General features: G+C 40.1%; 2 protein-coding genes across 5 annotated transcripts in view; both read left to right on the top strand.

Moving 5' to 3' along the window:
- The first annotated feature begins 2,985 nt into the window (after positions 1-2,985).
- LOC115298905 (histone H3.3-like) lies at positions 2,986-3,515 on the top strand. The gene has a single exon (XM_029948080.1). The coding sequence runs from the start codon at positions 3,094-3,096 to the stop codon at positions 3,502-3,504; it is 411 nt and encodes a 136-aa protein (XP_029803940.1). The 5' UTR covers positions 2,986-3,093; the 3' UTR covers positions 3,505-3,515.
- Positions 3,516-10,139: 6,624 nt separating this feature from the next.
- The window catches only part of EFCAB14 (EF-hand calcium binding domain 14), a 34,024-nt gene continuing 17,331 nt past the window's right edge, over positions 10,140-26,832 (top strand). For all 4 annotated transcript variants that reach the window (XM_029947322.1, XM_029947323.1, XM_029947324.1 and 1 more), the window contains exons 1-3: positions 10,140-11,295; positions 12,736-12,884; positions 18,419-18,564. In XM_029947322.1, coding sequence (XP_029803182.1) covers positions 11,114-11,295; positions 12,736-12,884; positions 18,419-18,564 — 477 coding nt within the window. In that variant the 5' untranslated portion in view covers positions 10,140-11,113. The remainder of the gene's footprint in view (positions 11,296-12,735; positions 12,885-18,418; positions 18,565-26,832) is intronic.

The raw sequence follows: 26,832 nt of genomic DNA on the forward strand, positions 1-26,832 counted from the left end.
CCCAGGAGAGGACAGACACTTACTGGTGGTCCTTCCCAGATGAGCTGCAGACAACGGCCTGGGGCTGCAGGCTTCCTGGGTGGAGAACTCAGGCTTCAGAGGCAGAAAGGTCCAGATTCAGGCACCAGCATCTGCCACTGATGTGCGGTATGTCTCTGGGCAAGACTCTTTTTCTGAACATCAATTTCCTTTTCAGTTAGAGCACGGTAAGATGCATGCCTAGTGAGAACTGGCTTATTGTGGTGAGGATTAACACCAAAATGCTTGATTCCTAAGTATTTCTAAATGTCCATTTATCTTCCTTCTCCCTCGCTTTGACCATAGCAAATCGCCAAGAAATATGATGATGGCAGAGAGGCTTTTTATAAGAGATGGAAACAGCATGTCTGGTTAGGTAAATGAAGATGTATTACCAACCGAGTCATCCTTAAAATCAACTTTTAGGGGCACCTGGGTGGCTCGGTTAAGCGTCTGACTTTGACTCAGGTCATGATCTCACAGTTCCTGGGTTCGAGTCTCGCATCAAGCTCTGTCCTGACATCTCGGAGCCTGGAGCCTACTTGGGATTCTGTGTCTTCCTCTCTCTTTCTCTGCCCCTTCCCTGCTCGTTCTCTCACTCTCTCTCTCCCTCTCCTATAAATAAACAGTATTGGAAATGTTCTGTGTTGCGTGGCTACATTTGGCTATGGAATATAGTGACCAGTGAGACTAAGAAAGTAATTTAAACTTTTTATTTACGTTTAATTAAGTTAAAAAAAAATTTTAAAGGGCAGGGGGGGCGCCTGGGTGGCTCAGTCGGTTAAGTGTCCAGCTTCTGCTCAGCTTCGGCTAAGGTGGCAAGCTCACAGCTCGTGGGTTCAAGCCCTGCATCAGGCTCTGCGCTGACAGCTAGCTCAGAACCTGGAGCCTGCTTCAGATTCTGTGTCTCCCTCTCTCTCCGACCCTCCCCTGCTCACATTGTCTCTCGCTGTCTCTCAAAAATAAATAAAAAAAACATTTAAAAAATATTTTTTGTTTAATTAAGTTAAATGTCAATTTAAATTGCTATGTGTAGCTAGTGGCTACCATACTGGACAGCGCAATTCTAGAAACAGAAGGAGACAATAAAAGCAGAATAATTCACCATAATTGGGGCTTTAAAAGCCCCTTCACAGGCACCGTCTCATTTGTCTGTCCTGTGAAACAAATGTTAATCCCCATTCTGCAGAGGGGAAAACTAAGACTCAGAGAATTTTTTTAATGTTTATTTATTTATTTTTGAGAGAGAGAGAGAGCAAGAGAGCGAGCTTGCAAGAGGGGCAAAGAGAGAGGGAGAGAGAAAACTCCCAAGCAGGCTCTGGGCTATCAGCACAGACCCTGAGGCAGTGCTCCAACCCACTAACCAAACCATGAGATCATGGCCTGAGCTGAAATCAAGAGCCTGATGCCAACTCAACTGAAACTTAGAGAATTTAAGTGGCTTCCATGTTGACAGAGTTAGTACTATGAGCACAGTTTCACCTCAGATCTCTTGATTCCAAAACTCTATTAGTGCCTCTATTCAACTCTGCCCACTTCCTTAGACATTATATATTTATTGGCTCATTATTATTAGGTGCCTAGCTCTGGGCTAGACACATACAGACAAATAAAAGACAGGCCGAGGCTTTGGAGGGGGTATCCTAGACAAAGATAGAATAATTACCACAATAAAATGAGGGCATAAAAATTACTTCAAGTGACTTTTTTCCAAGTAGTTCAAAGCACTTTCTTTAAAATCAGCTACATTTGATAGCTCTCAGATTTATATTTCAGGTCCCAGCCTCTGCCCAGAACTCCAGATGAATACAGGCATACCTCATCTGACTGTGTTTTGTTTTATTGCACTTTGCAGATAAGTGCATTTTTGACAAATTGAAGGTTTGTGGCAACTGCAGGTCAAGCAAGTCAACTACTGCCATTTTCCCCACAGCATTTGTTTACTTCCTGTCTCTGTATCACATTTTGGTAATTCTCACAAATTTCAAACTTTGTCGTTATTATATTTGTTATGATGATCCATAATCAATGAGTACAATCACTGAAAGCTCAGATAATAGTTAACATTTTTTAGCGATAAAGTGTTTTTAATCAAAGTATAGATTGTTTTTTTAGACATAATGCTTTTGCGCACTTAGATGACAGTATAGTGTAAACATAACTTTTATTTCTTTATTAATTTTAATGTTTATTTATTTCTTTTTGAGAGAGATAGAGAGATAGAACAAGCAGGGAAGGGGCAGAGAGAGGGAGACAGAGAATCCCATGCAGGTTCTGCACCACCAGAGCACAGCTCAGTGTGGGGCTCAAACTCATGAACTGAGAGATCATGGCCTGAACCAAAATCAACAGTCAGATGCTTAATCCACTGAGCCATCCAGGCATCCCTAACTATAACTTTTATATGCACAGAGAAACCAAAAAATTCATTTGACTCACTTTATTGAGATATTCACTTTATTGTAGTGGCCTGTAACTGAGCTGCAGCAGCTCCAAGGTGTGCCTACATCCAGAACAGTTCATCTGAATGTTGAATTGTATTCTCAAGTTTGCCCTAAATGGCTTCTCGCCATCTCAGTAAACAGCAATCCTTCTTTCATTTGTTTCACACTAAGATTGTGGAGTTATATATTATTCCTCTTTTTTTATACCTTTTGTGTAAGCCATCAGCAAATATTGTTAGCTCTGTCTTCAAAAAGCCAGAGTTATATTTTCCAAATCTAAGCCAGAGAATGACTCCTCTTAGTTTTTTTTTTTTAATTTTTTTAACGTTTATTTATTTTTGAGAGACAGAGCACAAGCAGAGAGACCGAATCTGAAGCAGGCTCCAGGCTGTGAGCTGTCAGCACAGAGCCTAACACAGGGCTCAAACCTTGAGATCATGACCTGAGCCAAAGTCGACCACTTAGCTGACTGAGCCACCCAAGCGCCCCTCCTCTTAGTTTTTAAAATCAAAAACAGAATTGTGTTCGCAGCCGCCGCCGCGCCGCCGTCGCTCGCTAACGCCAGCGCCACCTCTCGCTCGCCGAGCTCCAGCCGAAAGAGAAGGGGGGTAAGTAAGGAGGTCTCAGTACCATGGCTCGTACCAAGCAGACTGCCCGCAAATCCACCGGGGGTAAAGCACCGAGGAAGCAACTGACTACAAAAGCCGCTCACAAGAGTGCGCCCTCTACCGGAGGGGTGAAGAAGCCTCACCGCTACAGGCCTGGTACTGTGGCACTCCGCGAAATTAGACGCTATCAGAAGTCCACTGAACTTCTGATCCGCAAACTCCCTTTCCAGCGTCTGGTGCGAGAAATTGCTCAGGACTTCAAAACAGACCTGCGCTTCCAGAGTGCAGCCATCGGTGCTTTGCAGGTGGCCAGCGAGGCCTACCTGGTTGGCCTCTTTGAAGACACCAACCTGTGCGCCATCCATGCCAAACGTGTCACAATTATGCCAAAAGACATCCAGCTAGCACGCCGCATACGTGGAGAGCGTGCCTAAGAAGCCACTCGGAAGGAAAACATTTCATTCTTTAAAAAAAAAAAAAAAATTCCTCTTCTTCCTGTTATTGGTAGTTCTGAACGTTAGATATTTTCTCCCATGGGGTCAAAAGGTACCTAAATATATGATTGCAAATGGAAAACTAGGAGACAGAAATCAGGTATTGGCCGTTTTTCCATTTTCATTTGTGTGTGACTTTTTAATATAAACGCGGGGACATAGAGCATTAACGCAAGTCAAAATGTTTCAGTGAACACGTTTCAACAGTTCAACTTTATAACAATTATAAATAAACCTGTTAAATTTTTCTGGACAATGCCAGCATTTGGATTTTTTAAAACAAGTAAATTTCTTATTGACAGCAACTAAATGGTGTTTGTAGCATTTTTATCATACGGTAGATTCCATCCATCCACTATACTTTTCTAACTGAGTTGTCCTACATGCAAGTACATGTTTTTAATGTTGTCTGTCTTCTGTGCTGTTCCTGTAAGTTTGCTATTAAAATACATTAAACTATAAAAAAATAAAAATAAAAATAAAATAAAATCAAATCAAATCAAAAACAAATGGATACCAGCCTTGGAAATTCCCTGAACAGACAAAAACAGTTTAGTCATACAAACAAAGCTTAATTTAGCTTTAAGTTAGCAAGGCTAACTTGACCTACGTTGTTTCTTGCTTTTGCTTCCAGAAATCATAAGCAAAATTAACCTTTTTCCAAGGTTGATACGAGTTAACCACTGGCCAACTCCCTCTCATTTAAGAAAACTTTAGTATTATAACCAATCACTGTGAATAGTATATAACTAGCTTTATAACAACATAACCTTGAGCCTCATTCCATATTTTGGTTTGAGGGCTCCTGGTTTGCAAACTGTCTTTTTGATGTGTATGCAACACACCTTTACTAATTACTACTTCTATGATCCATTGGTTTTACTATTTTTGAACTTTCGACATTTCGTGTCATTAGAAGTAGAGCCCAAAGAAGACCTACAACAAATTCGAAGCTGTGAGCCAACAGGTGCAGGTACCCACAGAGCCCACTGAGCTCACTGCTTTCTCATCGACCCTGGTGCTTGAGGGTAAGTCTCTCTTGGATCCAAGCTCCACTCTTGGTGTTTTGAGCTCTCCAACTTTATTGTACGTACCTGCATTTCATTTGTTGAAGCTTCTTGGTAAGTCACCCTATTGTGTTCAGAAGTCAGGGTGGGGATACATGATCCCCTGTGTTTTGGAACAACTATTGGAAAACATGGGACCTCATAGTTAGAACGTCTTATGGAATCTAAAGCAGAGATGATTTCCACCTGATCTATGGGCCACGCTCTTGACCATTTTGAAAAATGGCTGAACTTTTGGAATCATTGTGAAATCTTTCGTTTAGGTAAGTCCACCTTAAGGGGATACCCTTAAAAGAGATTACTCCAAACCTCTCAGAGACAGTAAAACACATTCTTTAATTCATAAGTAGAAGCTCCTACATGACTAATACTCCAAAAACCACTCTAAAAGGATTTTTACAGCCTGCGAATAAAAAAATCTTTAGTAAAACTTTTTGGCCTTCTGAGCAGATAGCCTTGACTTAGTCCATCTGCCAGAAACACAATTTGAATCCAACGATTTTTTTGAGTTCTGTACCTGACACATGATTAAAATATTTGTTAAAAAGCTATAAGATCTCTGTGTCTGTCTATATGTTCATATATGTCCATGTATTTATGTGATATTTTTCTATCTTCAGGTGATACTGCCAGAAATAATGTGTAAAGAGCTCTGTTTAATTGGATTAAAGAAAATCAAGCATTTATTCAAATCTAGTATACTCTTAGAAATATGGAAAGTAATTCAAATGTTTTTCAAGTTCACATGATTTGAGATAATCTTTGAGAAATGAAAGCTAATTTAAGTTTGTTGGTTTAATAAAAGCAGGCCCGTCTTCAAAATTTGTCAACAAGAAAAATAACTTAAGATGATTAGTTGTTTAATGTATAATCTAAGCATAAATGTTAAAGGCAAGTAATTTAAATAAATATAAAAAAGATAAAAGTTTATACTAAATTAAACTAAGCAATGGATATTCATTGAATATATATATGTAAATCATCTCCAAATAAGATAAGAATTAAATGTTTAATGTAAGTTTATCTACTTTTGGCTTTCTAATTTTTTACAGAAAAACAAAAGATATTTGGGTTTATTAGCCATGTTTTATGCCACATTAAAAAAGTTACTATGAGGAAGAATATGAAATATGTTTTTACATTTGCTAGGCCAACAATTGCTTACTTCTTAGTTTACACTAGGAATTAAGGATTCTAAGGGTTAAGAATTTTAATAAATATATGTAATTAAAACAACTAGAATTAATAAGGGTTGAAAAAACAACTGTCTATGGAAAGCGGAAAGGTAAGGAGAGTAGAATATGTTTTTTAGATAAGGAGAGGCATGGAGGACATGGCATTTTTTTTGCTTCGGATTTTGGTTGTTTTGTTAAGAGAAAAAAGAAAGTAATTTTGTTGTAGAACAAAATGATTATTCCTAATTAAGAAAGGAAAAAGATAAGACAAAACCTAAATGGATAGAGAAAATTGTATAAGGTTTGTGGTCAAGCTGCTTAAGATTGAAATGGATTTATATTCAAAAAAAGAGTTTTACTATCAAAAGTACACGGAAGCAAAATAAGAATTTAGTTTTCACTCTGTTAGAAGGACAAACGTTCCTTAGATTATTAGTCTGCTCTTCATGCAAAATTATAAACAAAGGGTTTTCTTTTTTTACCTTTAATGTAATCTGCCTAGAAAACAAAGATTCTGTGTTTTATCTTTATCAAGCCTCTGATCATTTAAGGAAAAATCTGGAGTCTTTTTTATTAAAAGAGCTAAGCTTTTTTGCTTTTTTTTTTTTTTTACAAGGATGTAACTTTCTGCATTTGCTTTTTAAATCTTGTGTCACTTTGGCTTAATGGATTATTGTTTCACAGTGATCTATGATTATATTTTATTAAATGATTTAAGTCTTGACATTTTTAACAAACTTCCCCAGATGAAATTCCGAATAAAGTAATAAAAGAAATGTTAATTTCTTTGGTCATTTGAGATGTTAAATTACATGGGAAGTATGGTCAAATAAGAAGGGATGTTAAACTTTCTTTAGCTTATACTTATATATGTTAATATAAGTGTTTTGGAGATGGTATGAAATTCCTAAAAATCCGATGTGTTCTGGCATAATATTATCAGTCATGATTTTTAAATGTATGTCACAAAAAGAACCAAATTGAGTTGTCAATTTCATCATTCTCTTTGTATGTGTATGTGAACTCTTACCAGATCTTTTAAACTCTTTTGTCACTTGTAGACTGTTATTGTTTTACTCTGATGCTTTTGCAAAAGTGTTCATGCAAAAGTGCTCCATCTTCAAAGAGATAAATGACCTGACAAGTATTCTAAAATTCAGGTTTCTGGTATCTTTAAGGTCAGAACATCACATAAAGAATTTCTAGAACTCCAATGGAAAGCTGATTGATTTATAAGCCTGCTAACTCAAGATGAAGCAAAACAAGAATTAATTACCTACCACTAAAGGAACTAATGAGACATAATTATTATGATTTCATTTAAAACATTGCTATTTTTTAATGCTTTGTTTTCCAGATTTAAAGAACCCTTTTTTCTCCTTTCTTTCATGCTTTCAGTAACTTATAGCAATTTGGTAAAATACCTTTGTGACCATGGTTAAAACATTTATCTTTTTCTCCCTACCTGATCCTTCCAGTATTCAGAAACTCCTATTAAATATTCTTGTTTTATGATTTTATATATATATATATACATATATATTTACATACGTTCAATAAGAATCTGTTCTCCTTATAACAGAACATAATTGGACAAGTCGTTGGTTTGGTTTCCTAGCCTCAAGAAGCTTGGGAAAGTCCAATCTGAGACAAGTTCTAGCGAAGCAGACTTTAAAAAGCCTATATGGTCAATCACTATTCTTTCTGTACTCAAGTAAATAATCAGGCCCAGTTTATTGAAACTACTTACTTTATAAACAAACGAGTCTTGCTGTACTTATCTTTGATAGAAATGGGGATGATTATACAGGATCATAACTCCAAACTCAGAAGCAGTATTTATAATTTGCTTGAACTATTAACCTTTGTTTTTCTTTTGTTTCCATGGAAATCCCTCTCATTAAATTACCTAATTGCTCACATTGAATAGAAGCCAATTTAGCCAACACCAGCTTCTGTCCTACAACCTCCTTAAATTCAGCCTGTTCTAACTAACCATGAGGGTATGTGTTTGCTAATACATGATGTGGTGGTGCCTATGTAAATGAATAAATCATAAAAAATTGAAACCCAGTTGCATATTATTAAAAAAATGTAGATTGACTAAGGTAAAACATGAATCTAATTATAACCCATTTGAGTTATTTAGATGGTTAAATCTTGGCTCCTGGGAAGCTCTGCTCTGGGGAATTTATCAGTCCTTGGTTATTGCTTTCCTTACAGTTATCACATTAACCTCACTAGCATGTTGTATACTCTGGAGGGTTTTTTTTTTAATTTTTATTTATTTTTATTTTTTATAATAGTTTATTGTCAAATTGGTTTCCATATAACACCCAGTGCCCCGCCTGTGACCATCACACCCTCCCTCCCTCCCCCTCCCCTTTCAGTCCATGGTTCGTCTTCAGTATTCAGTAGTCTCTGGAGGGTTTTAAATGCCTGTCAGCAGCCACTCACATGCCAAATGGTAGCCATCGAGATCAGAAAACTGAATGAAATCAGCAATAACCACATAAATGATGAAGACGGTAACTACATGGCCCTCCCACCTGATGACTCAACTACTGGAAACGTAGAATGTATGATTCTTCGGCCTGACTACATCAATGGCAGTAACCGAGGATAATGCTATATTGGTTGGTCATACTCTCAGCGTGCTGAGACAAAGAACAAAAGTATGTGTGGGGGGCTTATTAAAATAAAAAACAAATGATGGAGACAAGCCTTGAAAATTCCCTGAGCAGAAAAAGCCAATTTAATCATACAAATAAAGCTTAATTTAGCTTTAAGTTTGTAAGGCTAACTTGACCTGGATTGCTTGTGGCCCTGGAGATCATAAGCAAAAGTTAAATTGTTTCCAGGGTTGATATGAGGTAACCACTAGGTAACACCCTACCATTTAAGAAAATTCTAATATTTATGACCAATCACTGTGAAGTCACTGCTTTGTTCCTATACAAGCTGCCTCTTTTTTAATGTTTACTTATTATTTTTGAGAGAGTGAGAGAGTTGGGGAGGGGCAGAGAGAGAGGGAGACAGAGGATCTGAAGCAAGCTCTGCCCTGAGATCAGTGAGCCCAAAGTGGGGCTTGAACTCACAAACCCGGAGATCATGCCCTGGGCTGAAGTCAGATGCTGGTTAAGCACTGAGCGACCCAAGTGCCCCTATACAAGCTTCTTTATAATGATATACCCCTGAGCCTAATTCCACGTTTTGGGTTGAGTGCTCCTAGTTTGTAAACTGTATTTAAGTGGTGAGTTTTACTAATTACTGCTTCTATGATCCATTGGTTTTAACTTCTGTTATTTCTGAAATTTTGACACAATTTTAAGCACCAGTGTTTTCCAAAGTCTTCATCGTGGTCCATAAAGCCCTACAAGATCTAGCCCCTGATTCTGTCTGCCCTCAGCTCCTACCACTCTCCTCTTTGTTCTTCAGGTCCAGCCACACCACATCTTCCAGGTCACTTCTTCCTCAAGGCCATTGCACAACTCCCCACCACTCTTCCTCCCAGTATCTAACCAAATGCCCCCTCCCTTATCATAAGCCACTCCCTATCCCCTTATCACATTTCAGTTTTCCTCATAACATTTATCACCCCCTGACATTTAATATACTGGCCTGTTATTGTTCTCCTCCCACTAGAGTATAAGCTGCAGAAATAGGGTTGGCCGATAAGATACAGGACACCCAGTTAAATTTGAATTTCAGATTTAAAAAATGACTGACTTTTCAGTATGAAGACGTCTCAGCCGTCGCATGGGATATACTTATACACTGAAAAAAGAATTCATTGTTTACCTGAAATTCAAGTTTTCCTGGTGTCCTGTTTTTATTTTGTTAAATCTGGCAACCCTACGCAAGAAGGCAGGTTGTTATTTAGCTCTAGAGCTGCTCCTGACAAGTAGTAAGCTCTCAGTAAATATTTATAGAATGAAAGAATGTGTTCAACCGGGTCATTAATCTGTAACACGCGTAAACTCTTCATAAACAGCAACGGAGTCAGAGGGGCGGAACTCTAGACTGTTAGCCCCAATCACAAATGGGGGTCAGGTGACTGATGCACTTCCCAAGTAGGTCGAGCAGCTGGGTATTTTGCAGGCCTCCGCCCCAGCACCTGGCAAAAGAAATGTCCGCCCCGGGACTAGTGAGGCGCTGGTCGCAGGTGGCCCTCCTGAGGGCGGGGCCTCCTCTATCTGCCGGCGGGACCCAACCCTAGCGGGAGCCGGGGCCCCTTTAACGCCCCGCCTCCCACCTCCACTCGCGTCCTGGTGTGACGTCACCCGGCTAGTAGCCAATGGAAGTGCGGCTTACTGGCAGGCGGCGCCAGCTACTGCTGCCAAAGGGAAGTGAGCTGGGGCTGGAGAGATGGCCCGGGTTTGGAGCCCGCGGCCACCGCCGCCGCCGCCGCCACCACCGCCAGCAGGTTTGGAGCAGCTGCGGCTGCAACCGGAGAGGGGACCGGAGTCGCAGGTGGAGTGGAAGCGGCGCGTGTGAGTTGCCGAGAGTCGCCCTTGCCGGAACACCTCAAACTCTGGGCGGGAGCGCTTCAGGTGGGCTGATCCGCCGTAGCCCCTACGCACCGCGCGACCCCGCTGGCCCAGACAGCAGGGCTGGGGTCTCCCAGGTGAGGGACTGGCACCTGGCAAGCTGAATCCTCCGAGCCGGGCTTGAGGCCTTCCACAGTCTCCGGCTCTCTTCAAACTCAGGGCGGAAGCCGGAGGACCGTGATCACCCCCGACCCGGGCATTTTCTTGGCGCCTAGGCTGTGTCGGGGTTGTAGCGGCTGCGAGCCACTTCCTGCTGCCACCTTTCCAGCTAAAGAGCGACTAGCGCGTTCCGACTGTCTAGCTCTGCACCTCCCTCTCTTCTCTCATTCAAGAACAAGTTTCTTTTTGCTCTCTATTGGAAGTCTTGCCTCGGAAGGCCCGAACACCCATCTGTGAGTCCTTCTCTAGCTCCTCGATCACACTTCGAAATAGCCACTTATCGGCAGATAGAGGTTGCTCCCCTATCCACTCTCTTACTTAATTGATACTCCATGCCCAGAGCCTTACCCATTTTGATCACCAGCTCCTTGCCCATCTCTATGTGACTTCCCCCACCCATTTGAGTTCTACTTTCCTCTGGGCTCCAGTCTCTAGCCCCCAGCGGATCTGGTCAGTCCCACCCCTGGGTGGGAGTGACCCAGGGCTCTGGCCCAGATTCCCCACGCTGGAAGGCAGCTCCAAGGCAGGGAGAGAATTGGGCATAGGGCACGAACCTGGCAGCTCGGGAGTGGGCGCTCCACTCACCCCACATAAGAAGATGAAGAAGCGCAAAGAGCTCAATGCATTGATCGGCCTGGCTGGGGACAGTCGGAGAAAGAAGCCCAAGAAAGGCTCAGGCCACCGACTCCTTCGCACTGAGCCTCCTGACTCAGACTCTGAATCCAGCTCTGAGGAGGAAGAGGAATTCGGTTTAGTTGGAAATCGCTCTCGTTTTGTCAAGTGAGTGATGCAGTGGTGACCAGTGGGGTGGGGAAAAGGCATTTCCCTATACTACCAAAGGGGAAAATTGAGAGGAAGGAGAGGGGTGTTCTTATGAACCAAAAAGGTGTAGACCTTGGACAGCAAGCAGGAAGAAAAGATGTTAGGGAGAAGATGATCTCAGGTTCCGAATGAAGGATAAGTTAGAAATCTGTCTGCAAGCATATAAAGAATTCTGAATCCGAGGTGGAAGTACGGACTTGGGGAATGTGCCAAGAGCCCAGAGAGCAAATTGGGAGTGGCAGAAATGCTAAGAAAAGGTGCATGGGAGCAAAATAACTTTTGGGACTAGACCTTTTTCTCAAAGTGTAGTAGGGACAGGGACTTTAAGGCTGCAGATTATTTTTCACACTCTTGACAAGTGTGACTCTTGATGGTGGGAGGATATGGTGAGGAACATACAAAGTGTGAGCCTTAAGAGTATGTGGAGAGTGGGAGACAAAAAGATGAGGCAACTTTTCCCCAAACCACTTTGAGATGGTGCAGCCACTAGGCAAATCCAGTGGCGAGCTTTGAGAACATTGGGGATTGGGCCCAGGATGAAAAAAAGGCTGAAGGGAACCTTGAAGGTGCCCTGGGACCCACGCAGAGAACACACTGAAAGACTATTCTGCTGAGGATCTGGAAGCAAGGGCTAGACAGAAGGTTGGAGTGCTAAAAGAGATCAATCCTTTGAGGTTTTTGTTTGTTTAGAGTATCTTGGTCCTTTTATTCTGTTAAAGGAAGAGTTTGGTTTCTAATGAGCTTTGTCAAATTAAGCAGTTAAGGGCAGTCTTAGATTTGGGATATGAAAAGATGATGAAGTGGAATAGTTCTAGAATGGTTGCCGTGTTGGGTTATTTTAGGCCTTGAATGCTGGTTGAAGTTTCGTGTGAAATCTAACCCCTTTCCACGTTTCCTGGCCTCTGAGTCAATAAGCTGGAGTGCACCCGGTATCCACTTAAACCTACAGTTCTTATGTCTCTCTTTCTATTTGCAGTAAAACTTGCTCAAAAGTCTGTGAAGTTTCAATAATATGAAACAGGGTTCCCTGGAAGGAATATATGTTGGAGACCAAGAAGTTGGGAAATTGTAGTGCTGTAATGGAATTGCAGAGAAGCTCTGGTCTTTACACTTTCCTAACACGAGTTTATCTCCAAAGACCTGAATCCATGATGATGACTGTGGGCTGCAGGGCCCATAGGATCTCTTTCTGTGTCATGTGAAGTTTGAAACTTTGGTATCCGAAAGATGAACTCTTCATAAGGTTATATTAGTCACTTTGCACCTGCTGTTCAGATTTAAGTGTGTTACCCAATGTTCCCTGGTAAACAACTATATGGCAACACATGTATACTATTTCTAATACAGCCATATTCATAATCACTTTTGTACTTTTTTTGAATCTGTTCTTATGATCAGGGGAGACTATTTACGATGCTGCAAAATCTGTTATCCCCTCTGTGCTTTTGTCATCCTTGCCGCCTGTGTTGTGGCCTGTGTTGGCTTGGTGTGGATGCAAGTTGCCCTGAAGGAGGATCTGGATGCCCTCAAGGAAAAATTTAGAACAAGTAAGTGGTCACCCTTTTCAGAGTATTATTTCCATGTCTCGGTCCACAGAATGGAACTAAGAGTTTGCTTGACTATGTATTCCTTCCAGCCTTCTTCTACTTTTCTTAGCTGTCAGCTTGAATGTGGGAACAGCTGTTTGTTTTTTTGAAACCTCCACAAACAAAAAATAATGCTTATGCACCATCAGGACAAATAGCATCTGAAATCATGGCATTGCAGTCAACACTTCAGGTACACAAAGGAAGTGCCTAAGTCCAGGAGTCTAGACCCTTGGTGAACCTCTGCCTGTTGCCACTTAGACTTGCCCAAGATTGAAGTGGCAGTAGCAACACTGGGCTATTTCCTTCCTCCTCACTGGGCCATTTGAGAAAGAATGTGGGAATATCTTTCAGTTTCCTCCTTAAGAAACACCATATGGAAACAGGAATGGGCAATAATAATAGCTAGCATTTATGGAGTGCCTACTGTGTACCAAGTCACAAATAAATATTTGTCTCATGAGTGAGACAGTTTAAGAGGCTTTTTTTTTTTAAGTTGAAGAGCTTTATATATTCTAAATTACAAAGTTGTATTATGCCACATCCAAGGTACTTTATCTGAAAGGTGTGTTTGCAAAATAGCTTCCACCACATTTGGCCTAAGTATCTTCCTTTAGCAACACTGAAGTCTTTAGTTCTAGGTTTCAAGGGTTAATTTTCTAAGCTAAGGAACCAGTTTCAAGTTGATCAAAAATGCCTTAACCCTAGCAGTATTAGCACATGGGGAAACTGATCACTGGCTTTCTCAAGGTTTTAACAAAATCTGGCTCCTGAACTGGAATCAAGGCTGTGTCCCTTCTTCCCATCTCAGTCCTTTGGAGATCACAACCTCCAGGCTTTCCTTCACCTCACCCTCTCTGTGCTGCCTGCAGTTAATTCAAGTTCCAGACCTGACCTAGGGACAGCTAATCCTTAGTTACTGTGTTAGTAAAGTCCTTAGTGATGTTGCTTGAAAAAAATGTTGAAATACTAATTTTGGTTTTCTTCTGATTGAGGGGATGGAACTGGGTAAACCACAATTCTCTGCCAGAATCATCTTGACCTGTATGTTTAATCAACTGGTAGAATCAGAGTATAGTATAAGAAACAATGAGATTTTGTATTCTAGTTAATTTCCCTCTTTAATGGCTGTCCATACCAGTATTGCAAAGTGTTTTTAAGGCCAGTGTTTTCTTTGTAAGCCAGTAATTATAACTTGGAAATGAGGTTCTCAGAAACAATGTTTAACTATAAATAACCACTGAAGACACCTGCCTGTGCCCTCATCTCTCTATAATTAATTGGGCCACCTAGGTTTGTGCTACAGCTTGTTTTGATCATGTATAGCAATAATTTATTTATACATTTCAAAACATTGCTCCCTTCTACCCTCCAGGGATTCCTTTCTCTGACTGCTTTGTGCTTGTTTTTATAGGACACCCATTTAATTTATGCCTTAGCTGAGCTTTTCAGGGAATTTCTTTTTTTTAGAAATGTATATTTGAGGTGTATACAGGTAATTGACCTGGCAACTAATCAGTCAACAAATATTTGTTGAATACTTGTTAATATAAATCCCTGGAAATACTATATTCAGGAGATGCCAGGAATTGTACCCTGGACTATGAGATCTGCTTTCTACCATTGAGCAACAGTCCCCTGGGACCCTGACTGCATTTGTCAGCCAGCTGAATGAAGCAGATTTGGAATTGTCAGTCCAGCTGCTTTGTTGTCTTTGGTTTGCTGCAATAGAAATGTCAGCACTGTAATGTCTAAACCAGGACTTCAAGGGGGTGGACCCAGAGGCATAGTCCATAGGCTGAACCATTGTGGACAACTGGCCTCAGAGTTCTTTTTCTGAAAAGCATTATCTGAGGTCAGTCATATTAAGCTTAAATAGTCTTTCTTTGAATTACATTTCTATTTTAAATGTATTTCAAGAAGTTTACTTCTTGTTTTCCAAAAGGACCCTGTACACCACTGATTTAATTAAGACCACCTGCTGGTCTGGCTTTACTACCTTTTTGAGAAATTCAGAGCCCTTGTTCTTTACTTCAATAAGTTCTCAAAGGCATTTGTCAGGAAAGGAGGCAAGATTGCTGAAATAGCTGAAATAGAAAGCAAAACTGATAGACTTGGTACTTTTCCTTGTGGTCCAGGAGTAACTTGATCCTGAAGCTGAAGGTACTGACTGGTCTTGATACTCAGCTCAGTATTCTTTCCAGAACCAGGTACTTCAGAAGACCTCCACAGTTATTCTAAGGAAGGTTCCGTTCTCAACCATCCCTACCTGTCATTCAATCATGAAACACTAGAGTGAAGGAAAAGAATTTGGAAAAGAAGGAAAATGTTAATAAATCAGATCATTTCCTTTTCAGTCAGCAGTTTGTGATCATTTAGTACAGAACTTAAAAATCTTCTTGTGGTGATGAGGGCATTGGGATGTAAGTGTCTGGCAGCTGGAGTATTCTAAAGAGAGCTCTGGTCCTAAGAGCAGAAGATTTGACTGATGAATCCTAGGTTGCTCATTACTAGCTGTAAAACTTCGATAGGTCGCTTATTCTTTCTGAGCCATCATTTTCCCATCCATAAAACACAAAGACCTATTTATGCTACCAAAGTACTTTGGGCATCTCTCTGTCATGAGCTGTGTCACACTGCATAGTAATTCTGTGACGACACCTTGCTATCCCCTAGACTGAGAGCTTCGGGGTCTTCTGTGTGCACTAGTTCTGCATGCAGGGCTGGGTACACAGTAGGGACTCAATAACAAGTTCGAATGATTACATAAAAGTCTGTTGTAAACTTAAGTTTGCAATACAATACTAACAGCACTATTTTATATTTATTCTGTCCAAAGAGTACATGCAGAATTCTCTATTTCATGATCTTAGAGATCAGAAAAAGAGCTATGTAAGTTCTTTTGAATATTAATATACCAAATTTTAAATAAGTTGCTTTCCATGTTGAAAGAACATAAATTAGTCATCATAAGTTGCTACACTTCCTCCCATTTATGTAGTCAAAATACCTTGACTTAGCTAATCTCTCCCAAAAAGCCTCAAATCAGTTCATGAAAATGATCACATCTTGGCTCATATAATCCTAAGTATCCAGAGTGTTTTCAGGGCTTGTCAGCTTTGTTAGCTGATCATTGCAACCCAAGTTATTTATGTATTTGTCTTCTTTCCTCTTCCACTTCTACCTTCTACTTCTTTCATATAAACTATAGGAAAGACTCTGGCTCCCCCTCCTGCCCCCCTCCACTTGGGACGTTTGGCCACCTGAAAATGACAGGCATGTTTGAGATAAATTTTACTTCACACCCTCTTTGAAAATGTAAAAATCAGTGAAATGCTAAGTGCTGTATTAATTTAGACTGGTAAAATGTTCTTACCATTGGATGGACGTTTTCCTGCAAACTGTGTGAATCAAATATTACATTAAAAGCACTGGAAGGAAGAAAAATAAAAGCACTGAGGGAAATCTTTCATTTATAAAGAAACCATTTCACACATATTTTTGAAAAATTAATAAAAATATCTGATATTTTAAATAATTCTGAATTTTGAGGTTGTGGGCTTGTTTGCAGTAGGGATACCACACCCACCCCCAGTTTTTGTGGGGATTTTTTGTTGCTGAGTTTGTTTGATTGAATTTTCTTTGTTTTACTTAACAGGATAACATTAGTTCCATTTCATACCCTACAGTTATTTCCCTGGACAAGCATTTGGGTGCTTATGTGTACCTGACGCTTGTGCTGGGCGCTGGAAGTACATGAGAAATGAGACCCGGTCCCTGTCCTTAAGCAGCGCTCTCTCGGTCTGGTAGAGGAGACAGATAAGTAAATAGTTACAGCGCAGCGTGTTAAGTGCATTGCAGAGTTTGGAACCGTAAAGGGGTGGTGGTCCAAGCCAGGACGCCAGCTATTTGTGGTGAATCTTGAAGGGAGTTAACTAGGCTGAGGTAACAAATGGAGAAAGGGCAAGCCAAGGGCATTTAGGCAGAAAGAATAGTGTGCACAGGGCCACCAGGGCTTAAGGAGGTTCATGTCTGGAAAATCCACTTGGAGGAAAGTAGTTTGAAGAGTTATGGAAAGTGATGAGAAATGTGGTTGGGAGGTCAGCAAAGACCAGATTTATTCTCTGAGTGATACTTACTGAGTGCCTAAGATGTGCCAGGTATATTCCAAAGCTGACCTCTCAGAGAGGAACAAAAAAAGTCATGGTGCTTAAATTTTAGTAAATTGTTATACACCTGTCCTATATGCCAGGGTTGTTTTTGTTTGTTTGTTTGTTTTTGTTTTTTTAAAGTATATAGTAATTGATCAGGCAATCTGTGACTTAAAAAAGAAATGATGTGGCTTTTATTCTGGAGGATCAGCCATTATCAATATTTTACTTTTCATGAAAAGGAAAAATACTCTTTAAAGACAGAAGAGAAAGGACTCTTTCAGGCCTCTGCCTTCAGGCTGGCAAATCTCTAAACCAGTCAGAAGATAGGGTTTCCCAAAGGAAAGGCCAACTATCACCTTATGCTTTACCTACCATGGTCCTTTATCTTCTATTTCACCTTGAGCTTTTGGGTTGATTTAAGATTTAAGGAAACACTGTTTGCTGTTTATGAAAAAGCTTTAGAATCATAATCCTCAAAGCAGCACTTGAAAGGTGGTTAAGAACCCATCTTCCATTTGACCAATTTGAGATATAAAAAAAGTAGATCTAAGCATTTAAAGATATAACTTTTGCTGTCACCTTGAGCATTAATGAAGTAAGGTTTATAAAGCTTCACTGACTAATCACAAAGTTCCTTAATTGCTCTGGTTAATACTTAACATTTATTTATCACTTATTGTATGCCTGGCCAGCTCTGTTTAGTACTTCACTTTACAGCCATTCTTTCACTTAATTCTAAGAATCCTGGAGTCACCACTTGGTTAAGCATCGGCTCAGGTCATTATCTTGCGGTTCGTGAGTTTGAGCTCCATGGCAGTCTCTGTGCTGACCGCCCAGAGCCTGGAGCCTGCTTCAGATTCTGTCTCCCTCTCTCCGGCCCTCCCCTGCTCATGCACGTGCTCTCTCTCTCAAAGAATAAATAAACATTAAAAAAAAAACTAAAAATAAAAGTCCTGTAAAGTGTATTTTATCCCTGTATTACAGATGAGAAACGTAAGCTCAAAGAATTTGAGTAATTTATTCAAGATCACAGTAAGTTAAACAGTTGAGATACAAGTCCAACTCTTTCTGCTGATATTCTTTGTTATCATTTTTAGCCATCTGACTTTTAAAACTTGTACTACCTGTAGTGAAATAGCCCCAGTTAAAATGGAGCTTTCGTATTAAAGAGATATGTTTGCATAAATAAAAGAACAGTATAGCTGATAGATACAAAATCAGTCATCCTACCAGGATTAATTTTTACTAATCTGTCTTCTTTCCTACCGTATGATTATTTTTTCAGCTTGGAGTCATGGAGGAACTCTGGCTACTTATGATTATTCTTATTTTTGCTTTTAGTGGAATCTAATCAGAAGAGCTCATTCCAAGAAATTCCCAAACTTAATGAAGAACTACTCAGCAAACAAAAACAACTCGAGAAGATTGAATCTGGGGAGCTAGGATTGAACAAAGTCTGGATAAACATCACAGAAATGAATAAGCAGGTAGAAAATGTGTGATTTTATTTCTGTGTAACCTGTGAATATTTAGTTTATTTAGTATGAATTTGTGGGTATAGAGCACTCCCTTTCAATTGTTTTACTTTTTGAAATGATATTTTGCATACTATGGTCCAAACACATTATAGTCAGGCAGAATGGGTAATAGATATGCATTTTCCAAATATTTAAGATGTTAGCCCTTTCTGCAAAGAAAAAATTTTACCAAGTAGAGTAGTTTGGAGAGAGTTAGCAATTCTTGAGTCAGCTTTTCCTAAGGAGCATTGTAGGTATCAGATAAAGAATGTCATTGTAACCCCAAAGAAAAATGGGTAGTCGATTTATATTAGGTAATGAGAGCTTATTTTGTTTAGTAAGAGTTCACAAACTTCCAGTCGCATCCTTGAGTTTAGTGTACACTATTGTTAAAAAAAAAAAATCTGTAAACCATCAATTGCTAATGATAGTTATTCTAGAATAACATCGGAGGAGGTAGCAGATTTGGTTAAATATCATGGCCAGGCAAGCAAGTCTAGAGGAAAAACTTTTTCAGTTACTAAACTGGCCAGTTCTCAGTGGGCATTGATCCCAAAAGAGGGATTCTGCCACAGGAAAAAGACTAACGCAAAGGGTGTTCATCGAGACTCTCCTGCGTACAAGGTGTCATACTTGCCTGTAGATACTCTGCCCTCAGCTTTTGCAGTTTAGTTAGAAAAGCCATGCATTGGCAAGAAAACTTAAGTACCAAATGAATGGTACATCTGCAAAGTATTTAAAAATAAATATATAATCTATTTCGGAGCTAAGAAGATACTCTCTTCCTCAGAATAGAGTCACAATGTTCAGAATCAGCCATTGGCAGGGAGCACTGTGCTTACACACATTTCCGAAGCTGCCCTCATCGTTCAGCATCAGTGTGAGGGGCAGTTCACTCAAGACCAGGGATCAGTGGCCTGTGACAGTGGCTTTCAGACTTTAGCCTCTAACCCATAAAAATAAATGTTTTATGTCATTACCCAGTAAATACCTATCTACATACACATATGGGTAACCTAAATAAAAGTTTCTGAAAATAGTAATTTACCCTTAATATGCCTTATGATATATTAGTTTCTATTCAGTTCTATTTCACTTTTTTAAATCACTCGTGAAATAATCGGTGGGTTGTAGCACCTAGTATTTACTCATTATCCTTTATCTTTGGACTCTCAGAAGTAAAGGAAAAGTAAGTATTTACCCCCTTTTTGTAAAAAGAATAGGATAAATTGTAGCCTTGCTTATATTGACAGAGTAATTTAGCAATTTGGCCAGAGATTGTATCAGGTGAAAATAGACCGCAGCGAAGCACTGAGAAATCACTAACTGGCATCTCTCAGTGGGGCAAGCCGTGGATCCCATTGGTGTAGTCAGTCATGGAGAGGCAAGAATGAAATCTTTCAAGATGAAGGGCCAATGTCAGCTCTTTCCCATCTCCTTCATGTAAATCAGCATTGTGTGAAGAGTCAGAGGGGAAATTGATACTTGGTGTGAGTGATCACACAGATTCTCAAATGTTTGCTACATACTTTGGCTTCTGAACTCTCTTAAACCAGGAATCTAGCAACAAAAGAATCATTTTGCTCTTGGCCTGGCTATTATTTTTAATGCAAAAAGTACCTGGGAAGGCAGGTATATGGAAAAGTTTACTTCAGTCCCAGGGTTTCCCATATAAAACTGGGAGAGATTGAAGTGAAGCCCTTTCCATTTTAGTCTCCATAGATCTTCAGAGGTGAGGGGACTAACTGAAGAGACCAGCCTGATGCAAAGGAATTCTCCTCTGGCCAGGACGCAGTAGGATGCGTGGTAGTGAAATGAGCTTTATGTTGGTCCAAGGGGAGCCCGTCACTCGCTGAGTGATATTCTGAAATTAATGTTACACATATCTGATGGTGTGTTCAAGTAAAAGGCATTTGTCCTAAATCGAAATAGGTATAAAAATAAAATTAGTATTTAACCATATTTCCATATCTAAGGGTAACTGTCAGTTAAGATGCTTTTATTGGCAAATTATTTTTTAAAGAGCAACTCAAAGTGGCTTAAACAATAAGAAAATGGATTATACTACTTAACAAGAACTGTCCTTATCACAGTGTGAGTTGAAAAAAGAAAGCATTCATTTGAAATAAGTTAAAATCACATTTTGTACTGGAAAACTATTTAAACTAATAGTTAAAATCTCATGTACTTTTCTGTTTTATTCATGAGAAACCTCTGATTTCATACCCATAGCCATTCTCAAACATTATAGGGAGTTTCTTCCCCCTTCTTTGAAGGCTGTTAATTCAACGAATGTTTAATGAGCTACTCTTTTAGCATTGGGCCTTGGATTAAAAACTAAAAATGATGTGACTTCTGCCTCAAGGCTCTTACAGTCAAATGGAGGAGATGAGCGTAAACAATTGTAAAACAGCCTTTTGAGCAATAAGAAATGGGTCCACATGAGCGCTGTAGGGGTATTTTTAAGTTATGTATTAACCAGAACGGCTGGGACCATACAGGGCTGCTCACATATCTTGAGCTGAGTCCTGAAGGGCATGCAGGAGTTGGCCAGGTGAATTTTGCAGAAAGAAGAGTGTCATAGGTATAACATTGGTAAAGTTGATCCTTATTTGGAGATTGCATATTTGTGAATTAGTTTGTAACCCCCAAATCTTTACCTATGGTGCTTTCACAGCCATTCACTGACAGGTATAGTGGCAAAATATTTGAGTCACCCAACACAAACGTTTCCAATTAATGTCAAACAAAGTAACACTCTGCTTTGTTTCAGTTCTCATGCTGTAAACAGATATCCTTTTTGAACTATAGTTAGTGCTATGTTTTCACACTTTTGTGGGTTTTTTGGTGATTTCACGGTTTCAACTGTCCCCCTAGCATAGTGCTGAATACTATCTAGTATTCCTAAGTGCAGGAAGGCCATGATGTGCCTTACAGAGAAAATACGTGTGTTAGATAGGTTTCAGGAATGAGTTCAGCAATATACATTTAATAAGATGTCTTTAAACAAAAACACACATAAAACAAGGGTTATGTATTATATTGATCAGTTGCCAAAACATGACCAGAGAACTCTCGGGAACCTAACCCTCTATTTCCCTTAGAAGCGATGGTTCAGTATTCACTAATTCAGCATTTGCTGCAACTTTCTAGAACATAACTATTATGAATAACGAGAATATACTGTATGTCCCAAAGAATAGACAAATGAAAACCACAGTGTGTTTAGAGAATTTTAGGAGTTCATTATAGCTATAGTTTGGCAAAAAGAGGCCAGAAATAAGGATACGTCAGCAAAAGCCAGAGGATCTTGCGTGCCTTTTTATAGTATGCTCCATATTCCTTTTGGCCCTCAGTCCTGATACCTTATGTTATAGTTATTTGTGTATGCATCTAATTACACCAGAAGGTTTTACACTGTACTGTGAACTTTAAGCATGATATTGGCGATGATGATGATGGCAGTAAAGATGACAGCTGCCCTTCACGAACTGTTTTCTTTGTGCAGTCCACTCTTAAATGCACTACATACTAATTCTCCTTTTTTGCTTCTATAGCCCTTTGAAGTAGGAGGTGATATCTCCATTTTACACGTATGAAAACTGAGGCTCAAAGAGGTTAAGTAGTTAGCTCAAGGTTACACAGCTGTGTAGCATTGCTAACATTAAAATATTCAGGGCATGGGAGCCTGTTTTCTTTCCAGTTTTCCGTTCTGCCTTACATCTTTATAGCCTCGATAGGATAGAAGGCTCAGTAGATAACTTGAAAGGTTGTGACGTCAGGTTCCTACTAAGACTCATTATTCAACGTTGATGATTATCTGTTTTAGTAACTTTTTTACTTAAAGAATCCTTAATTTTAGCCCCAAAGCAAAAAAAGCAGCATTTCAGACTTTATAGTAGGACATGGTCTAATAAGCAAATGGTCTACAGTAGTTATTTTTAATTCTGCTAATGAAAAGTCATGTAATATGCATAAAAGTCAATGATTCATCTTTTGGCTGGAATGTGGGATTTTTTTTCTTAATTCAGCTTTTTAGACTCTTTGAACTACAGCGTGTAACTTTTAGAGATGAATTCTGTCATACTTGAATCTCATCTGACATTCTAGAATGTCTATTGGAGACTAGAGGTGGCCCAGAGATAGTAAAAGGAGAGTGCCCCACGTCTGTCCACTCTAGTTCCACACATAGCTTTGCTATAATTTTCTACAGGTATTAACATTACTCCACTCTGAAGAGAAGGGTGCTGACAGATGGAGTCCGGCTTTGCAGTTACGGGAATGTAGTTGAGTCCTAGCAACCAGTGTGGGGCTCAAGCTTTATAAATAAGTCCTAAGTGATGTTTGATAATTAGAGAGTTAATGGTCAGCACATACTCTTTCAGGGAAGCAACCGATACCCTACGCCTGGCTTTCACCTGCTCTGGTTTTGGATAAAGTGGTGACTGTCCCCAACCACATTGGCCATTTGTGGGGGGATGGGGAGTTGTTCCAAGTGTCCCCACCCCTGCCTCCATCCTACACCGGCCATTCAGGAGGCAGTTGCCATTCTTGAGATACTTCTGATTAGCATCAGGCTCTACCATAGCCTCAGGATATTGCAGTATCTGGAAGAATAGTGTCTACCTGGATCATTCCACCCAGAACACAGCTTGTGTCTTTTAGGATCTGGCCTGTTGTCAGTGGAAGGAATTTGTTCCATTAGGTGGCCAAAAGGGATCTGCATAATTGATGGGGCATTTGGAATAGCCATATTCTTGCCCATCAAGTTAGTAATGAGTCGATTGTGTACATACTTTGGAGTACTGAGTCAAACAAACCTGCCTGGAGGAAGGCCTTCTTCCTAGCACTTTATGATTGAGCTGAGCATGTTCAGATAGACATGGAAGGCCCAGTGAAGGGCATGGAAGAAAGGGCCGTCTATTAAACCCTTCCAGAGTTGTGATGTCTTTTTCCTATGTGTATATTTCTTTCCCATCTTTTGTCTTCAAAATTTTATGAGTAGTATGTATATACGTAAGTATGTATTATTATATAAGGTTTAAACAATAAAATACATAAAGAACTCTTGTGAAAATGCCCTTTCAGCCCCCATCTCTGTATGTTCCCCATCACACATACATTTCTGGTCCCCATAGGTGTCCACTGCCATTAGTCTAGGCTGCATTCTTCTAGTCCCCTTTCTAACAAAATCATAATAGCTTTTAATATGAATTAGCTTACAGGTTTTTAGGGTGTGTATATATGAAACCAAATGGATGGAGGCATTCAGTATATATTCTACAACTTGTTTTGTTCCCTGATATATCTTTTTTTTTTAATGTTTTTTATTTATTTTTGAGAGACAGAGTGTGAGCAGGGGAGGCTCAGAGAGAGAGGGAGACACAGAATCTGAATCAGGCTCCAGGCTCTGAGCTAGCTGTCAGCACAGAGCCTGACGTGGGGCTCAAACCCACAAACTGTGAGATCATAACCTGAGCCAAAGCCCGCTGCTTAACTGACTGAGCCACCCAGGCGCCCTGAATATATCTCTTCATCCTTAGCAATAGACATTTAGATCGTTTCTAATGTCTTATTATTATAAATAAGGAAGAAGTAAAGGATGCACTCTTGTGCATACATCTTTGTACATAAGCAAGGTATGTGTAGAACATTTCTAGAAATGAAATTGCTAAATTAAAGGATATATACACTCTAAATTTTGACAGATACTCCTAGATAACCTTCTTACAGGTCTTTTCCAATTTACATTCTCATTAAGAATGCCTATTTCCTTATGTCCTTTTGAAACCCCAGCATTATTCATATCTTTTTTAAAGGCATGGATTAGGGGTGCCTGGGTGGCTCAGTAGGTTAAGCCTCCAACTTTGGCTTAGGTCATGATCTTGCAGTTTATAAGTTTGAGTCCTGCATCAGGCTCTGTACAGTGCAGAGCCTGGAGCCTGTTTCAGATTCTGTGTTTCCCTCTTTCTTTCTGCCCTCCCTCCCTGGCTTCTGCGCTCTCTGTCTCTCTCTCGCTCTCTCGCTCTCTTGCTCTCTCGCTCTCTTGCTCTCTCGCTCGCTCGCTCTCTCGCTCGCTCTCTCTCTCTCAAAAGTAAACAAACATAGGTGTGGATTAAAACAACCTATATGATGTAATTTAAGAGGTTATAGTTTGCTGAGAGTATCTCTCTGTGGGCTGAGGTTTCTCACCCACATTGATTTCAAATGCATAGAGTTGAAATGTTGAAGAGTATTCTGAATATTTTGGAGCATTTATGGAGAATTACATGTTTAAGTGCTTATTAAACTTCACTATTAAAGAGCTAACACTTATTTGGTATTTTGTACCATGTACTGTGCGAAGAATCTTAGTTGCATATCTCATTTAATCCTCATGGCCTGTATTAGTCATCTTTCACTGTGTTACATTCATCTCAAACTTTAATGACTTAAAACAATTAACATTTATTATCTCACAGTTTCTGTGGGTCAGGAATTTGGGAGCAGCATAGTTGAATGGTTCTGGCTAAAATCTCTAAGACTGCATTTGAGAGGTAGGCCCAGGCTGCGTCATGTGAGGGCTTCCCTGGGACTAGAGGATCTTCGCTCACATGGCTGTTGGCAGCAGATCTCAGATCCTCTCCATGTGGGCTTCTCCGGGGGCTGCGGGAGTGTTCTCACAGCAGGGCAGCTGAGCGGGTGATCCAAGGAGGAAGCCCTGGTGCTTTTGAAGACCTAGTGTTGTTGTGGCTTCCGCTGTATTGTGCAGGCTGAAAGGGAGTCACTGTAGGGACAGGCCACACTCAAGGGAAAAGGGTGATATCCCACCTCTTGAAAGGAAGACTATCAAATACTTTGTAGACCTATTTTAAAACATTCAGATGTCCCTATGAGGTGATTGTTGTTAAACAGTTTTTATTGTTTTAGCCATTTTAAGGGTGAGAAAAATGAGTCGATTACTTTATTAGGCTTATCTCCTCCTTCCTGGCCTCTACTCTCTGCTCTGCTTGGACTAGTCTTCTCGGCATCCGTCCTAGAACAGAGTGTTCATTCTCAGTCATACGTATATTCTCAGTAAATATTTACCAGTGCTGGTCTGTGTGCCAGGCATATTATGGAAAATGTTAAAATACACATGGTCCTTGATGTCATGGAGCTTATAGTCTAGTGGAAGAGAGAATCCTTAATCAAGTAATTACACAGATAAATTATTGTCACCTTGAAAAATGCCATGAATGCCTATTTATGCTGTTGCTCCCTATTTCCTAATGCCACACTCAATTAATCTAGAAAGAAGACCTGCTTTATTTTTATATATAAAATCCTTACTTCTCCATCAGAGTCTAATTTGAGCCCTCCTTTCATGAAGCCTGTCCCTTCCAGCCTACACAAATATTCTTTTCACTGAACTTTATTCAGTATCCCATCTAGTACTTAATTATTTCTTTAATGTTACCTACCTACCTCTACCCCTCTACTTCGCTCCCTCAGTCTCTCCCTGTCTCTCCCTCCTCCTCCCCCTTACTCACTCACATTACATGTTCCTACCACCAAGCCTTCTTTCTACACTTCAGATATGCCAAGCTCTTCCCTGCACTGGGGCATTTGCCCGAACAATTCCTTCCGCCCTGCAATGTACTTCAATCTTTGATTAGCTTCTTGTTATTAAGATCTCAGTTCAATTTTCATCTCCTTATTATTAATCTTAAGCTAATTTAATCTACTATTTGCTACCATCTAAAGTAGCAACCCGATCACTCATTGAGTCACTTTAATTTTCTTTTATTTTTTTTATGTTTATTTTTGAGAGAGTGAGAGCGAGCAAACAGCACACAAGTGAAGGAGAGGCAGAGAGAGAGAGAGAGAGGCACAGAATCTGAAGCAGGCTCCAGGCTCTGAGCTGTCAGCACAGAGTCAGACATGGGGTTCGAACTCAAGGACCGTGAGATCGTGACTTGAGCCGAAGTCAGATGCTTAACCAACTGAGCCACCCAGGTGCCCCAAGTCACTTTAATTTTCTTCTAATGCACCTCACTGACCAGTGTTTAAACACATATTTATTTTTGAGAGACACAGAAAGGGCACAAGCAGGGTAGGGATAGAGAGAGAGAGAGGAGAGAGAGAGAGAGAGAGAGAGAGAGAGAGAGAGGGAGGGAGAGAGAGAGAGAGAGAGAATTTGAAGCAGGCTCCAGGCTCTGAGCTATCAACACAGAGCCCAGTGGAGGGCTCCAGCTCACATACTGTGAGATCATGACC

This window comes from Suricata suricatta, chromosome 8 (assembly GCF_006229205.1).
Source record: "Suricata suricatta isolate VVHF042 chromosome 8, meerkat_22Aug2017_6uvM2_HiC, whole genome shotgun sequence".
Lineage (NCBI taxonomy): Eukaryota > Metazoa > Chordata > Mammalia > Carnivora > Herpestidae > Suricata > Suricata suricatta.